This window comes from Hippichthys cyanospilos, chromosome 8, assembly GCF_059441005.1.
Source record: "Hippichthys cyanospilos isolate Australia breed blue-spotted pipefish chromosome 8, RoL_Hcya_1.0, whole genome shotgun sequence".
NCBI classification, from domain to species: domain Eukaryota; kingdom Metazoa; phylum Chordata; class Actinopteri; order Syngnathiformes; family Syngnathidae; genus Hippichthys; species Hippichthys cyanospilos.
The window spans coordinates 19,296,929-19,312,720 of record NC_142376.1 but is presented as its reverse complement, the minus strand read 5'-3'; the positions used below and the strand labels follow the sequence as shown (position 1 = coordinate 19,312,720).

The window sequence follows — 15,792 nt, the reverse complement described above, 5'->3', positions numbered from 1 at the left end:
ACTTTAATTAGACTTCTAGATACCGCTAATACAACCGTGTAAGACTTTTAAGACGACAAATAATGTGTAGGGATCACAGTACAGTTACAGTAGGCCCATAAGGTTTAATAATTGAAGATTTAAGTAAATATGTGCACTGCAGTAGTTTGATGTCCAAGGAGTGCCAGAGGCAAGTGCATTTATAGTTACACTCGTCTGTATGCCATGCAGATAACATTGACTGCGTGTCTCTGCGCAATATAACTTTCTTTTTTTCCCCCCAAAAAAGAAATCCGCGATGCAATGAGGGCCCAATAGGCGAGGTGCGAAGTAACGAGGCATCACTCTTATTTCCACCACATCGTCACACCCACATTAACAGTGCACATTGCCTCAATATTCAAGGCAGCGTACTTGAAAAGTTTCTCAAGTCCATCAATTATGCTCACACATGCATACCTGCATATCAGTTGCATTATGTACTTCCGTGCCTATAGGTCTTCTATACTGGAGTGGTATAAACGGCTAAGAATCTCTGCCTACTCAATGACTAATTCACAAACACACATGACTAACTGGCATCACGTAAGAGTATATAGCCCTAATTTCATTGGGATAGGCTCAATCTCTCCACAAAACCCTAAATAGAAAAACTAGTCAAGAAAAGGTACTGATGGCTGGAACCTGTTATTTTAATTACAATGTCTGTGAAAAGTCTATTACTAGCTTTCCTATTTTGTAGAGTACAGTATTCCTCCAAGCAAGAATAAGGAGCACATGAAAGCAGTCAACTGTTGCGCAGCACAATTACAGTAATCGAGTGTAGCTCTTCCTTTGTATTTGCCTCTCAAAATTTCTATCACATCAAAAAGCATCTCAACGAGCATGGAATGTGGATTATGCTGGCATATCTCTAATGCCAGGAAAGCATTCACCTTTTGAATCATGCTGTCTACTCGTCATCACACACAACCAGCGCCGCCAGGATGCTGCCGCTCAGCTGGCAAGGTTAATGAGGAAGACAGAATTTCTGAGAGATGAAAGATGATCTGAGTAGATGCACTGAATTGGCTTTCATGGTCTGCTAACATATGAGGTATGTCAAGTGATCATGCACATATGCACACACCTTGAAATAGAATTACACTGACAAACGCTGGCATGTTTCAGTAGACCGAACACTACTAATTATTCCATCCATGATTTATATCCCCTCATGAGGCCTCACTTTTTGTCTCTGAAAGTCCACACAATGTGACTCTTAAAACTGATTCATGGCTTTGACACAGATAAATGCCTTTGACGGGATGATTCCTCTCAAGAGTGCAATCAGAAATATAATGTAGCTGTTGTCAGGAGAGCGGACCAGTGTGTCGAGGTTGAGTTAAGAAAAACAGCAGCCACATTTGATGTTTGGAAGTCAACTTGAGCATGTAAAATGCTTATTACAGAGCTAAGTAGCTCAGAAACAAAGAGACAATAACAACAAATAGCATTAAAATCTTTAAGCATAGATAGCATCTCCTGGAATTAGTAGACTCAAATTCAACAGAGAAGTTGAATTGCTGTTGTTTGTTCTTCCTCCAGTGAATTGAAACAATATCTGAATGAACTTTATTGAATGAAGTGACAAAATTTGGCGATAAATGTTTTTCTGCATCGACAAAAATAGAATATTTTGTGTTGGTTCATATTTGTTGAAGTTCAAGTGAAAGCATGCACCACCATTAGTTTAATTCAACACAAGATAATAAGTCCATTTACATGGAGGACTACAGAAATGGGAAAGTATTTACAGGTAAGAGGCTAAAATTGTAAGGACGTGGACAATTTCAAAAACAATAATTGGTTATAAAAAGTGATTCGATTTCGTTGATAATTAATTAGTTGTCAAATAATAAATGAATTGTTGCAGCTGTATTATTTTTCCATGTACTGTAACATTTCGAACACTGAGGAAAGGTAGAATCAAACCCAGAGCTTTTACAATGGGAGAAAATTACTTGAGGCAAGCTGCCCCCTGGTAGTGTGCAGGGGTTCTTTAGGCACAGGGGATAGAGGAAATATTTTTCCAATACCCTTTAAAATCTAAATGCCTTTGAAGGACATATGCCCTATCTGTCGATAAATTTTCTGCAGTGCTTTATCCTGTACGATGGGAAAGCTAACAGCAAGCTACTTTAGGGCGAAGGCTGAACACCTGGTCTTTGACTGGCATCACACAGGGAATTTTTAAAGCAAACTGTAAACTATTGCACTATCAATAGCTAAATCTTATTAATAGGAAATGGACAGACAAATTACAGCCATTGCCCACCTGTATTTTGGGTTTTGTGTTGAACAACGTGATCTGGTTCAAGCACTCTCTCTTCTCATGACACCGCAGTCAACACTTTCGTGAATACCAGCTCGAGAGAGTATGCCAATCACTCTCTCAAGTATCCTCTCATCATCCGCTCCCTCTCGGCTCATGCCTCTCTTTGTCTTTTACATCATGCTCTTTCAACTTTTCCCGTTGCCAGGTAGCGGGGCGATTGTTTTCAGCCTTGTTGGGGTAAATTATGGATCAGGTGGCTGGTGAGCTGTCAGTTGAAGCAGTGATGCCAAAAACACTGTAGGCATTACCTGGCACGTGGAAACATATTTTCCAACCAGAGACCATTTTGTTTTAACTTATTCACCTCATGCTGTCATGCAGAAGGTTGGAAAACAAAAGCAAAACGAACACACAAAGAGCAAAGGTTCTCCAGGGGGCATCGTCGATAGATTGGCTTTTTACAATTAAAAGAAGGGTGCACCCGTGCTCACAGCCACACTCCTCCCCCTCTGCAAATCAAGCCATTCACACAGATGAGGCACACGCTTGACAGCAGGGATGTAAGGGAGATAAAGCTGTCCTGGGAATGGATCGTGTTTGGATCAATACCTGCCTAAATTATCAAATGAACGTATCTCACATGAAGTATTTTTAAGGGTGATTTCACAGAAGAAGGGGAGGGGCTCTCAAAAGTGAAAGACGAGATAAGAGATGCAAAGAGAGAGGAAGAAGCAGCAACAAAAAGATGAGAAGAGTAAGGGGGAATGGTCCCAGTGTGGTTTTAGCATGGGGAGCCTCACAGTGTCATTACTGTGTCTCTGGGCTGAGGAGCGCAGGGGTCAGAACTGATCCAAAACCACACTGACAAGTGCAAATGGGATTCCGCTGTCTGTGGCGACACCCTCAGAGCACACATCCCACCGCTTAAACACACACACTTTTCCCCCAAACCCTCCCCCTTCTTTAACACACACACACCATTTCCCAAACGCATCGGTCTGTATACACGGGTGATAACACAATCCACAAAGCTTTTTAGTCATCTCTGCTCTGCTTTCCACGACTAATTCAGCATAGCCACTGAAGTGAGTCGAGTTATGCTTTTGCTATTTTACACCTAATAAATTTAAAACAAGTTGAAGTTGACGTTTTGTTGAACTAACCACAAAGATCTTGATGCAGAATTTCAAATCAAAGATTTCACACTTGGTAAATTTAGGCACGCAAACAAAACAGGTATGCCGTGTTGACTTGTGCAATTCAACCTTGATTCATCACCTCATATAACAGCCCGCAGGAAAGGGTGGCTCCAATATCTTAAATAGACACTACTATTGAGAGGCTGTATTTTTTGTAAACATGACTTACACATGGATAAATAAATAGATATGAAGTTGTGAGCTTTTGGCAGTCATGTGTAAATTGCTGTATGTCCTGGAGAGAGAAATGAATACACAAGCAACTTTCAGACGGACCCCAATCCCCCCACCAAAAAAAAAAAAAATCCTCGTAATGGGGGCAATGAATATTTACAACCATTCATGTAAGAGGAAAACCACAAATGAACATGTTTCCTCACTCCTTCAACCTGTATTGTCACAGGCTTCAAGCATGCAGACTGTCAGGCAACAACACCAAAAAAAAGTGTTCTTAGAAATTAATTTGAAAAAACCTTAATTATGCACCCATTTCCCACTGTGCCAGGGCCGTGTCTGACACAGTCTCTCCACTATACTCTTCCCAGAGCATCTTTTATTCAGAACTGATATTCTAAAAGCTGAAATAGAACAATCTATTTCGCCTCGCCCTCTTCACTTGTGATTTACTGATGAATATTTTAGAGTAGAATGTCAGAAAAGAAGACGACAGAATTCCACTTTGGCAGTCTGCGTCTGCCTCATTTCCCTCCCCCTCATCCTCCATCACGTTTACAAGACAGCTACAAGATCCTGGTGGAAGGATCACTAAAGGAACATATTTGCTTAATTTTCTACAAGATTTAACAATTTGTGGAGTGAGTGTTCCGCTGCCTCGGCTAGTAGAAAGGTGGGCAGGGGGTTAGTAAAGCAGAGACCCAGACTGGGGTAAGGAAGTGAAACAGAGCCAAGTGAGGAATCAAAATATTTACTGTGGAGTTTATGGTGAACTATTTCTTTACCATTCATTATAACTTAGATTTGTGTAGAAACATTAAGTTTTGAATGACTGTGAAATTTGCTAAAAACACAAATGTGCTCAGTCTCTCTTGCCGATTTATACCTGAGTAGAAAGCCAGTGTGTGACAAGCAGCTTGACAAGCATGGCTATTGTTCTCAATCTTTAGTGACATCACGCATGCTACTACAACCAGGGAAACAGCAAAGTGTGCATGTGGTACTCACAGCCTCTCGGTGTTGCGTGGGATATTCCTGGGCATGGCCTTGAGCCCCAGTCCGTGGCAGTCGACTGTGGTGCCGCTGCAGGTACACAGGGCAGGGCAAGCACTCGTGCTGGCCATCAGCAGGGCGCACAGCATCACACCCAGTGCGCACAGCTCCAGCTTGCCCATGCCAAAAAACGTCCTTTTGCTCGGCATAGTCAATACCATCCAAGTCTGACCACCTCCTAAGGAGTCCTGTTCAGATAAAAATGTCTATATTTTCAGTAAATATAAATACACAAATGTAATTTCCTTTGAGGGGTTAACAAAGCAAATCTTTTTTGTTGTTGTTTTTTGGTCTTCTAGTTTTCGTTTTGAGTTTGGTATCCGCCTAAAAATCAATTCTCTTGCTCTTATTGTCTCCTTGCAAACTCTTCTCCTGCCTTGGCTCTGGAGAGTGGCTGTGGTGTGCACACGTCTCCTCCTCACTCAGTCCCACTCTGCTCTGCTTGCCTAAAGAGAGAGGGAACAGGAGGAAAGCGCAGAATGAAAAAAAGTCTCTTTCTCTCTCTCTCCGACACACACATACACACCAGTCATCCATCACAAGGATCTACAAATAGCAGACCCCCATGACTCCACCCCTACTCCTCCTCGCACAGTATACACCCCCCCAATCAGAACCCTGCCTGAACTCCCTCTCATTCTCAAGATCCCTCTTTCATTACTGGGATTCTATTCACCATGCACACCAACTCCACATATCTTTATCTTTCTTTTCCCTCCCACTCCATTTTTTTTTCTTTCAGGTTGCCTCCAGGCATACCTCCAAGAGAGCAGCGCCTAACCTGCGTGACACTGTGTAACCTCTGCCTGAAAGGCTTAGCAGGGGAGCATGAGCTTTGTGTGTGTGTGTGTGTGTGCCTGTAAATGTGTACAGTTAACAAAGGTGTATCGAGCAAAGATGAGAGGATTTAACATCTCAGGCCTTTGAGGCTAAAATAATGCCTTTGTTTATATTATGTGAAGCCATATGTGCAAATAGACATAATTATGAGAGATGATGACACAATATACACTAGTGGGAACTACAGTAAACCATAACTGCTCTGCAGATGGTTTATTGGGTTACAGCAGTGCTTCAATACATTTTTGATAATGTACCAATTGTGAAACATGTTTTTCAGTCAAGTACTTCCTAACCACCGCAAAGCATTTTTGGATTTTGAAGTGAGTCGAGACTCAAAACAATATGCTATTACAGCGATGTCAAACTCTTTTTTTTTTTTTTTATCATGGGCCATTATGTAGTTATAGTTTCTGTGAGAGGGCTGGAATTACTGTGAAATCAAATAAATTTGCAAGTTCATCGCACATTTTGCTAGTTTGGATATCAGAGGCCTGTAAAAACTGTTCAAAAGGGAGCTTCGGAACAAAGAAAATGGTTGGGTTTTTTTCCCCCTAAATTTTAAAAGTTGAAGACAACGTGCAGGTTTTGTCTTTAAGCTAGAAACCAAATCATGTCAAATCAGGATTTCGCTGGATCTAGCCCCTGGGCTTTGGGTTTGACACCTGTGTGCTATTCGATCTGTGTCTGATTCAATCAATTTTGAACTACATTTGAAGCAGTATCTTGACATATTTTACTGAGTAACCTCTGAAGATAACATCGTATCACATCTTCTGATGAATTCTGGCTCGTCTGCTGTAAAATTGCCATAATGTCATGACAGTGCTAATATATGCACATAAAACTCAACATGACAAAGTCATACATTTTGCAAATCATGCACTACACAATTTAGCAATAAGATATACCATGATCGTTAATTTGTCCCCTAATTTGAAAAGGAGAATGAACTGTTGCCATCACAACATTAAAAAACGTTCCTGCACACACCTTGTTAAAATCTCACATACCTCATCAAGTGCCTGAACGTACCCCAGAGGGGCACTCATAACCACAATTGAGAAACATCTCCCAATTAGGACCACAATTCATAATGAGAAGATTAAGATAAGCAGCATTTGTGGACTATCTCTGGGTTTACATTTAATTCATAATATCATTCAAGCAATGGACAGACATTTACTTTCAACAACTTATTTCAACTCTTTCCTTTTCATTGATTGGTGCTTGAGAAACAATACATGCAGATTTTGGCTGTGCTTGGGGCTTGTATAGGACACTATGAACACTGATATCTGTGTTTGATCTAGGTGGCCAAAATGTTGGTGAAATCTTACTTGGAAACTCTAACCACAGCACTTTGCAGCCACTTCCATTAAGGGCTCCGCTCAGACGATGACTGTTTATTCGACATGTAAAGTTGTGAAATACTACACTGGTCCATTGCCAATGCCAATTTGAGCATGATCACAAATGGGCAACGATCTTCACTTTCTAGCGAATTGTTCAATATTTATTATCTTAAAACAATCTCTGTTTAACTTTTAGTAAAATATTTACAAATGTCACACCTGGCTTTAGACAGTGTCATGCTTCTAGTTCACCTCAGGACACTTTTGAGTCTACAAAGGGCTTTTGCTACAGAGCTTATCCCTCTTAACCTTATACACAGCCCAAAGAATCTCATACATTGGCAGATGCATGTAAGAAAAAAACAAGTGGGAGAACAGAACATGCACATGCAGGTGTACTTGTGAAGACTTTTGTTTGGAGAGGGGGGGATCCATGTGTCTCGGTTAAAATGTCAGCATGGTGTAGATTTCGCTAATTAAAGAGGAGACAGTGGTGTTTAGTGGTAATGGGTTGAGGGGGAAACATCATTCTACTTTAAGAATGCTCACAAAACACAACTGGAATGATTATGGTGTTCTCAATGCTGTGAGAGGACAATAATTTACAATTAGCCTAGAAAACAGAGACTATAAAGCAGAGGCTTGTCTTATTTAACTTGCAGGACAAAGTGCGAAAGCAATTCATAATATTGTAAGAAACAACAATAATTATTGTATTAGTAGAAAACACACTCCCCTTATTTAGTCCAGAATGAATACAAATGAGGTCAAATTCGTTTTTAAAGTCAATTGCATTGTGTAAAATGTTCGTTGGTTTTAACAATGAAATGACATTTCACTATTTACTCATGCACAGCACATGTGGCACAGACATTGCTATCAGTTTGTCTGACCCATGTTCACACTGTTTTCGAAAAGCCAAACAATAAAAGTGTGTTGCTTTCATGGACAAATCCCCTTATATATTTTTACGCAGCATGAGCAAGCAGTGCCGCTCTGACCAATATTTACAACATATACTTACAATACCAAACATGCATTGACATGGATCCCATAATGACACCCTGTGACATTCCTCTTGCATCCACCCACACACCTTCAACTAATTTATTGCAAACTGCAAAGACTTTGAAGACAGTTAAAGGTCAAGCTTTTTTTTTGCATCCCTATAATTATTTCTATTTGTTGCTCATGGTTTTCAGGCTGGGATTCATCTAAATTTCTTCGGATTTTATTTGGCGTTCTCGGTATTAAGTTATAATCGTCTTCAATTTTATTGACTGCTGTGGATGCAGATTCACAAAAATATTTTAGGGACATAATACGAATAAGATGATTTTAAGATCGTTCTGAGAACCCAACGGTTGTATTCATTAGAATTTGTGTTATCCTACTTTTCGTTCGTCTAAGAACACGTGTAAGACTTTAAGGTATAATGGACTTTTTAAAATCTTTTATCAGTTTCTTTGTAAACTGATAGGAAATTGAAAGCATGCTATCCATTTGCAACTAAACAGCGCTACCTGGTGGTTACCGTAACAATTGCGATCACTTGCTCGAAATAAAGAAACATCAAAGAAAAAGAGTATAGTCTAAAGGCGTTTAATAAGTCCTTAGTGGGTTTCACAGTAGCATCAAAATCAGGAGTCAATACAGTCATTTAGTTGACTTTGCTACATCATGTTTGTAATATACCAGCTTGGCAAATTGGCCAATGAACTGGAAGAAACCACAACTGGTAAGAGAACCTTTCACAAGTAACAGTGGCTCAAACCCCAGAAAGCACATTATTAAAGTAAACTGTTATATTTGCCCTTTAAAAGTAATAAGAAATAAAATAAAAACAATTAAGGGAAAAAATTTTCACAGCAGTAAAAAACTATGTACGGCATATACAGTATGGATACTGATGAACTGTATCCAGAGCTGCAAAGAAAGCATACCTGACTCAAAAAAGTCAAATTTACTCTGAAGGGCAAAAAGACACATTTGAGAAACAGTCATTAACAGGTCAAAACAGCAACACAAAATTATAAAAACATACCACCACATGAAAAAAAGAAAAAAAATCCTGAAATACGTGTGGTTAATATATAGAAACTAATCTTTGTACATCATATCCCAAATTTGCATTCTTTAGACACAACTCACTTAAATTAAACTATAGCATAATCCAAAGTTTGTGGGACCAAAAAAATTGAATTGCACAATTGTTAAACAGAAACCGCAATGCAGTCACTTAAATTCACTTTAAGGCACGTCTCTGGTTTTCTAAACGCAATATTTAGGTGAAATGGTCCCTGTTAATGACTAAAATATATGTAACCAAACCATTAAATAAGACATCAGTTTCCATCCATTCACATTTTTTAGCTGGTTGTCTAAATTAAAAAAAAGAACATACCACCCCCACTGCTGAGATGAAAAAGTCCACATCCCTCTGCGATGAATACACCAAAAGATCAAATCTGGAATCCTCCTCTTTGACATATATTAAATACGTTAACTAAAAAGGCATAGAAAGGCAACACACTTAACAGTTAGATGGGAAGTTTCTTCACTTGTTGAGCAGCCTAAAAGAAAGTCAAGAAAGAAAGTGAAGACATGACCTGACATCTGCAAAACATTTCTTAGATGAGAACAAAACTGAGAACAACAGAATTTGAGAAATGTCAGCAATATTACTGGCAGTTGAACCTAATAACATCATATCATTTGTGGCTCGGAGTCAAAGATCACTCTCAGTCAGGGGTAGGCTACGTCTGGCCTTTCAGAGCTGTATCGTGCATGTCCCACTTCCATCACACCTGAATAAAATGAACAGATCAGCCTGACAATGATCCTGATCATTTGATTTGTGTGTGTTGCAAATGAGAGAGATCAAAGACAGGCAGGATACAGCTCTTGAGGAACCGGAGTTCCCTACCAAGCGCTCACTAGGAAAGGTACTCACCCCTCCACTATTGGTGTCACTTGAGTCTGCCGGCCTTTGCACTTTGCCGTTTTCCTTCCCTGTAGATATTTGGCTTCCCAACACTTTCCTCTGTTTTGAGAATGCGACATCATCACTTGAAGCTGTACAATCATTTTAACTGCATCCAAATAATTTCATGCAAACGTTTTAACCCTTTCACTCCCATTGGGACAATGCGTCCCACAGCTAGAAAAAAATAAAAAAATTGCAGTGGGTATAGGTAGCGATAATATAAAATGGCATCCCAGTGGTTCATTGCACACTTATCTACCGATTCTGGTGGCACTTAGCTACTTTTTACGCGGTAGATTGTGCTGTACAATTTCTCCTCAATTAACCATCTAGTACTGCAGAAATATATTCATAATATGTGCTATGTATGCATGTTACTATAGAATACACCAATAACTATGTATTATAGGCATTTGGTGATCATTTTCACCTTTCTTGCATGTTTTTTGTACAAGTATTGTGGTCTAACATGGTCCCAGTGGTATTTCTTGGTGTCATTGGAAGTGGGATTTTTTTTTAAGAAAATTGACCGAGTATCCCAGACTTATAAACAATATATGCCCTAGGTTTTATTTTTTTCAAAAACTACAAAATAAAAATTAAAAAAAAACAATCGGAGGTGAAACGGTTAAAATAAATAAGTGTAAATAGTAGTAAAACTTAAAAACTTTGCATTTAGTGATTGGTAGTATATTTACGGAAGGCAACGACACAGTGGAGGACTATGGGGTTAGGATTTTAGGTATTAAAATATACTGTAGCAACATGCAATTTAACAACTTGCTCAATTTTACCTATTGTTGTGTTTGTGGTTGTTTTTTGTTTTTTTTTACCCATGCAGACACAGCCCTTAGATTTGTTTTTGATACTTTTACTAAATAAATGAACAAGAATCAGTTCATTTTTATTTTTTGAACACTTTAAATACCAGGAATATTGATTACATTCCTTTGTTCAAAAATTGACAGAAGTTAAAAAAAAAAAAAAAAAGACACTTAACAGTTTCTGGCACGAAATACATCTGTACAATATTTTACTAAATATGAAATTAAACAAATCAGAAATAGCCAGACGACGGCAGGGGTGTCCAAACCCAGTCTTTGAGGGCCACTGTCCTGTATGTCTTTGATATTTCTGTCCTCCAAGACAAACCTGATTCACCTGAATGATCAGGATCATTACAGTATAAGGCTTCTGCTAATCTTGCTGATGAGTTGATCATCTGAATCAGGTGTGTTGGAGGACGTAAATATCAAAAATATACAGGATCGACGACAGGGTTTGGACAACCCTGGACTGTAGTAAACTGCATATAGATATTTGCACAATGGCTGTATAGTGTTATTCAAAATAATCTTCAAGGTCAGCGCTGTGTAGAGGTGACAATGACATCGACAAACCTTTATAATTCCACCCAAAGAGCGGGATCGCCAGTGCTTCCTACTGAATGGTGAGTCAGGACTCTCTGAGGGTGTCACCAAAGGCTGCTTCTCAAACTAAACACACACACACATAGGATGTATTAACCTGATCAATTGCAAGATGAGTCTCATCTCGCTAGTTCCCAATTCACACCAACCTGCCTGATGAGTTTCTTCTTCTTGGCAGACTCAGGCATGTTGTTGACTTGCTGGTAAAGTTCTCGGAGAGCTGATTCCGTGCAATTCTCAGAATTCGTTGACTTTATTGGGTTGTTGCACATCTTTCTCGTATAAGGAGAAACATTGGAAATAGGCTGGAGCACAGCTGGTGACTCTTTGGTGCCCGAGATGAGAGTCATGTCATCCTAGCAAAGTCATGTAAAAAAGAGTTTAATCTCAAGGTCATCCCATTAAAAATCTACATACTGTCTATCTAGAGCGTAACTATAGAATAAAAACTAACAATCACAACAAGATGGACAACATGCAGAAAAACAAAAATGCTATCCATGAAAGATAGAACTCAAATTTGGTAGTGGGAAAAATACTTACTTTTGATTGGAGATTCTTTGATCCAGTGAAGTAGACACGTGCAAATTCTTTGATATGTGCAGGGGCCTTCAATGAATGTACAGTACAGTGAAAGGTAATGAAATGAATAAAAAACAATTAAGTTGTCACATTAATTCAAGGAAAAAATATCAACTTTACAACTGAAATTGCTAAGTACTGCAGGTGGACTATCTATTTAAGGAAAGATGTCTTGTGAAAATAGGTTACTATAAAGTAAAGCCAGTGATGGATTTTTACACAGTAGGCTCATGTTTACAGCCCTAATGCTCAACTTAAGGTGCAACATGTAAAATCAAATGTTTTTTTGCACTAGTTTACCTTGAACAGCTTTTGAGAATGCCGAATGAGAAATGCTATGCCCTTGTTCAGCTTTTCAATATGTCCCTGAAGATCACTCGCTATCACCTGCAAAAGGGAAAAAAAATGAAACGAGTAGGGATATATTGGGTTTCATTTGACCTAAAAAGAAAGTAAATGATCCATACGTTTTTGGGCCAGATAATTTGTGGGGCAAACATGGTTGCTAAATTGATAGCGGACATCTTGTTGACGTGCTGGTTACGTGCAGTGCGATAGAGCAGGTCCAACAGGAGCTTCAACAGACTGCGGTTGGCTGGAGGCAGCAGCATAAAGAGCAACTGATAGGCTTCCACCTGACGCTCCTTATCTGGGGTATTTGTTTTATCTCCTTTCTCATTGAAGAGAGTCAACTCTGTGGGCATTAGAAAAATGAATGATAGTGATAAGTAATATATTGTTTTGAAACATGAAATGATGGGCACCTCCAATTTTAAGGTGTGCATGATAGTGTCTGTGCATTAGCAGGGGCTCAGGCAACTCTCCCAGGTAAGCTTTGAGCAGCGAGGCAGCATCGTTTGGGTGGAAGTCTCCCATCTCGAGATCTATTTCTGCCCCAGCATTCAGCATCTCCCTCAACGCCGCCTGTCGTAGGCTGTGGCCCGGCACGCGGAAGAGCCCTTCAATGTGAAGATCTGGAAGAATGCCCAGAAGGAGGCGAATACATGATGTTAGTGGGTGGACAGAGTGAATGAAATAAAGAAAGAGTGAGCCAGCACACTGAGACAAAGTGCTTTGTAATGAATTATTGACGCCAGCATTTGGGCCTATTGTCCACAGTTGTGCAAATACGTCATTGGCTTTCCTGAAAAAAATCAAGACGACATTATGCTAACAAAGCTAGCAGGCATCAATAAGGTTCTAAAGAGATTCGTGAGGCAGAGGATAACTGTTCAATTAACAGAAATACCAGTATAAGTTCAATAGTTCCATTTATTTCGTAAACCAGGACATAAGCAGTGCTTGTCACCTTCATTCAGCTAAGCCTTAGCTGTTAATACAGTATGCCTTAGCTGCTAAGGCATACTGTATTTACCTTTACAGGAGTACTATACATCCTAAGAAGTAAGTTCTGTATACTGAAATAGTAACCATTCATCCCTCCATTTTCTAGCACGCACTTCACGCACCTAATCACACCTTAAGACAAATTTTAGTATGTCCAATTCACCTGCCATGCATGTTTTTGGAATGCGGGAGGAAGCCGGGGTGCCTGGAAAGAACCCACACGGGCTTTGGGAGAACATGCAAACTCCACACAGGTAGGATCCAGGTAGATATGAACTTGGGTTCGTTTAACAGTGAGGCGGACATGCTATTCACTGCTCCACCAAGCTGGAAATCGTAACCATCTTGACTTAAAAGTGTACTTCTATAGAATTTTTACACCTTACAAGGCACTGCTCGCTTTAATTTGATTACTCATTCACCTACTGATGCCGTGGCATCAGGAGTTGGCGGTGGTTTAGTGTCTCATTAAAGGACGCTTCAACAGGGTCACAATGACCATGAACTGAACCCACCACCTCTGGGTTAAGAGATGACCGCTCTACAACTGAGTCAGGCTGCTGCCTTCAATGTACTCCCAAATAAATTTGAGCCTGTTTAGTTGAACATAAAGCTAATATTGGAATGTATGAATTGCAATAATTGCATTACCCGGGTTAATCATACCTTCTGCCCTCAAATGGAAGAGTATTTCATTGTTAAACCTGTTACTACGCATTGATGGCATGGATTGATAAACCAAAATATGCTTTTTGTAGAAAATTAACATTATTCTGATCTCGTACAGCACACCTATCTTATTAATGCAAAGTTTTTGCTACTCATTGTGGGACTTGTAGTTGACAAAAGGATTCAATTCTACAACTAAATATTGCAGGAAAGCTTTTATTTTACTGCAGGGAAGCGTTTTATTTCTTGCAACGCATAAAATTAACATTTTATTTCTCACGAAATGAAAATTGTTCAAAACAAAACAGCCTAGGAATATATATATATATATATATATATATATATATATATATATATATATATATATGTATATATATATATATATATAATTTGATGTCAATGTGAAACGTTACTCACTTTTGCTTAGGTACTCAATCAGCTGATAGATCTGTGCTATCCCTTCTTCAGTCAATGGCGCACCAAAAATTACACCTTTCTCTGGGGGGCATTCAACAAAAATGGCATAAAAATACAGGACATGTATGTATATTATAAAATTGTACCTCTCATGCTGTCATTTTGCACGGAGATAGGTACAGTAGACTAGAGGAAGCCAAGCCGGATTAGTCATTCAAACTGGACGCTAATCTCTAATCTTTCACACTTTCACTGTTGAAGTAGAACGCATACTGTACTCGGCATTCATTTAATTCATTATAAGAAAACAGTTAAGTTACATATCAATATCGATGTATACAATTTTGTCGATACTGCACATTTCTTTGGCCATATTGAAAGTTAGGATAATATTTAACACATTTTAAAATGATATTGTTTTTATTTTATTGTTTCTAATGCATTGTTGAGGTATCTGATCAGAATTCTGTAGTAATCACCTTTTCTTTTCAGGAAGTTGAAAGAGCGAAGGAAGGTAGTGGAAGAAGGCACCCTAGGCTCACAGTCCCCAGTGAACTGTGCAAACTCATCTCCCGGTAGATCAATAAGTCGCGTGACATGTGACAGGACCACATCTGCGAAGGTCTGCGGATGTTCATGTTTCAGTCTCTCGACAAAGAAGTCTGGGTTGAAGATGACTGGCTGGCATACGTTTGACGTTTCCATGCTTTTAAACATATTGCATCTTGGACCCCTGCGCAGAAAAAAAACAAACAAGTGCAATTTAATTACTGCAAATTCGCTGAGGGTTGTTGCTCAATGCAGGTTCAAACGGTTAAAAACAAACTAAGGAAGTTATCTTGTGTAAAACTGTGCTTTACAGTGCTACGCAGAAAAGTCAACTCGACAACACAGAGTACGGAGAATTCAGAACGGTCGCATCAACGTAATGATTTCCACTTAAAAACACTGCAAAAAACTTGACTTTTTTGTTTAGCTGTAATATTCGTTTTTGACTTGGTACCTTTTTTTTAGCTTGTGTGTATTTTGACTACCGTCCACAGCCGCCATCTTAGTTTTGAATCTTCCGCGGTTTTGTTTTTAAGTTCACCCCCTCTTGTTTCTTGTTTGGCCAGAGTGTTGTGACGTCACAAAACGGAGCCGTTGATTGGATAGTTATGTGACGCGTCAACCTGAGTAGTATTTGTGGTTTAGGTTGCATTAACCCAACCCATGCAGATGAAAAATGTAGTGTTGTGGCGAGGCGAAGAAACGACACGTTGCTGTGCTAGTGGAGATCTTTACTCTTCGCATGCCATCACAAAACTGATACAACAAAGTCCAAAACAGCAAAGACAAAGCCAACAGGTTCAAAGCATCAAAGGATCATAGCGACATGCCTACTGGGTGAGAGACATGGTCCTAGTGTCCGCTACAGTGGACATTTTTAGTAACGTTCTTGTCT

The 15,792-nt window shown here is 39.3% G+C and overlaps 2 protein-coding genes across 6 annotated transcripts in view; both read right to left on the bottom strand.

Annotated features, from left to right (window-relative positions):
* Nucleotides 1-5,141, bottom strand: part of slit1a (slit homolog 1a (Drosophila)) — a 116,176-nt gene extending 111,035 nt beyond the window's left edge. For all 4 annotated transcript variants that reach the window (XM_088421355.1, XM_088421357.1, XM_088421356.1 and 1 more), the window contains exon 1: nucleotides 4,678-5,141. In XM_088421355.1, the coding sequence (XP_088277481.1) occupies nucleotides 4,678-4,883 (206 nt within the window). In that variant the 5' untranslated portion in view covers nucleotides 4,884-5,141. The remainder of the gene's footprint in view (nucleotides 1-4,677) is intronic.
* Nucleotides 5,142-8,503: 3,362 nt separating this feature from the next.
* LOC148420443 (rho GTPase-activating protein 19-like) lies at nucleotides 8,504-15,541 on the bottom strand. 2 transcript variants are annotated; one of them, XM_088420704.1, is made up of 11 exons: nucleotides 15,352-15,541; nucleotides 14,828-15,081; nucleotides 14,349-14,429; nucleotides 12,680-12,889; nucleotides 12,383-12,609; nucleotides 12,216-12,302; nucleotides 11,877-11,942; nucleotides 11,483-11,689; nucleotides 11,304-11,399; nucleotides 9,871-9,960; nucleotides 8,504-9,490 (listed from the first exon to the last, which is right to left on the bottom strand). In XM_088420704.1, exons 1-11 carry the CDS (start codon nucleotides 15,396-15,398, stop codon nucleotides 9,458-9,460), a joined length of 1,398 nt encoding a protein of 465 aa, XP_088276830.1. In that variant the 5' UTR covers nucleotides 15,399-15,541; the 3' UTR covers nucleotides 8,504-9,457. The 2 variants fall into 2 exon arrangements, with proteins under 2 accessions (XP_088276830.1, XP_088276831.1); XM_088420705.1 differs by lacking the exon at nucleotides 8,504-9,490 and adding an exon at nucleotides 9,497-9,724.
* Nucleotides 15,542-15,792: the final 251 nt, after the last annotated feature.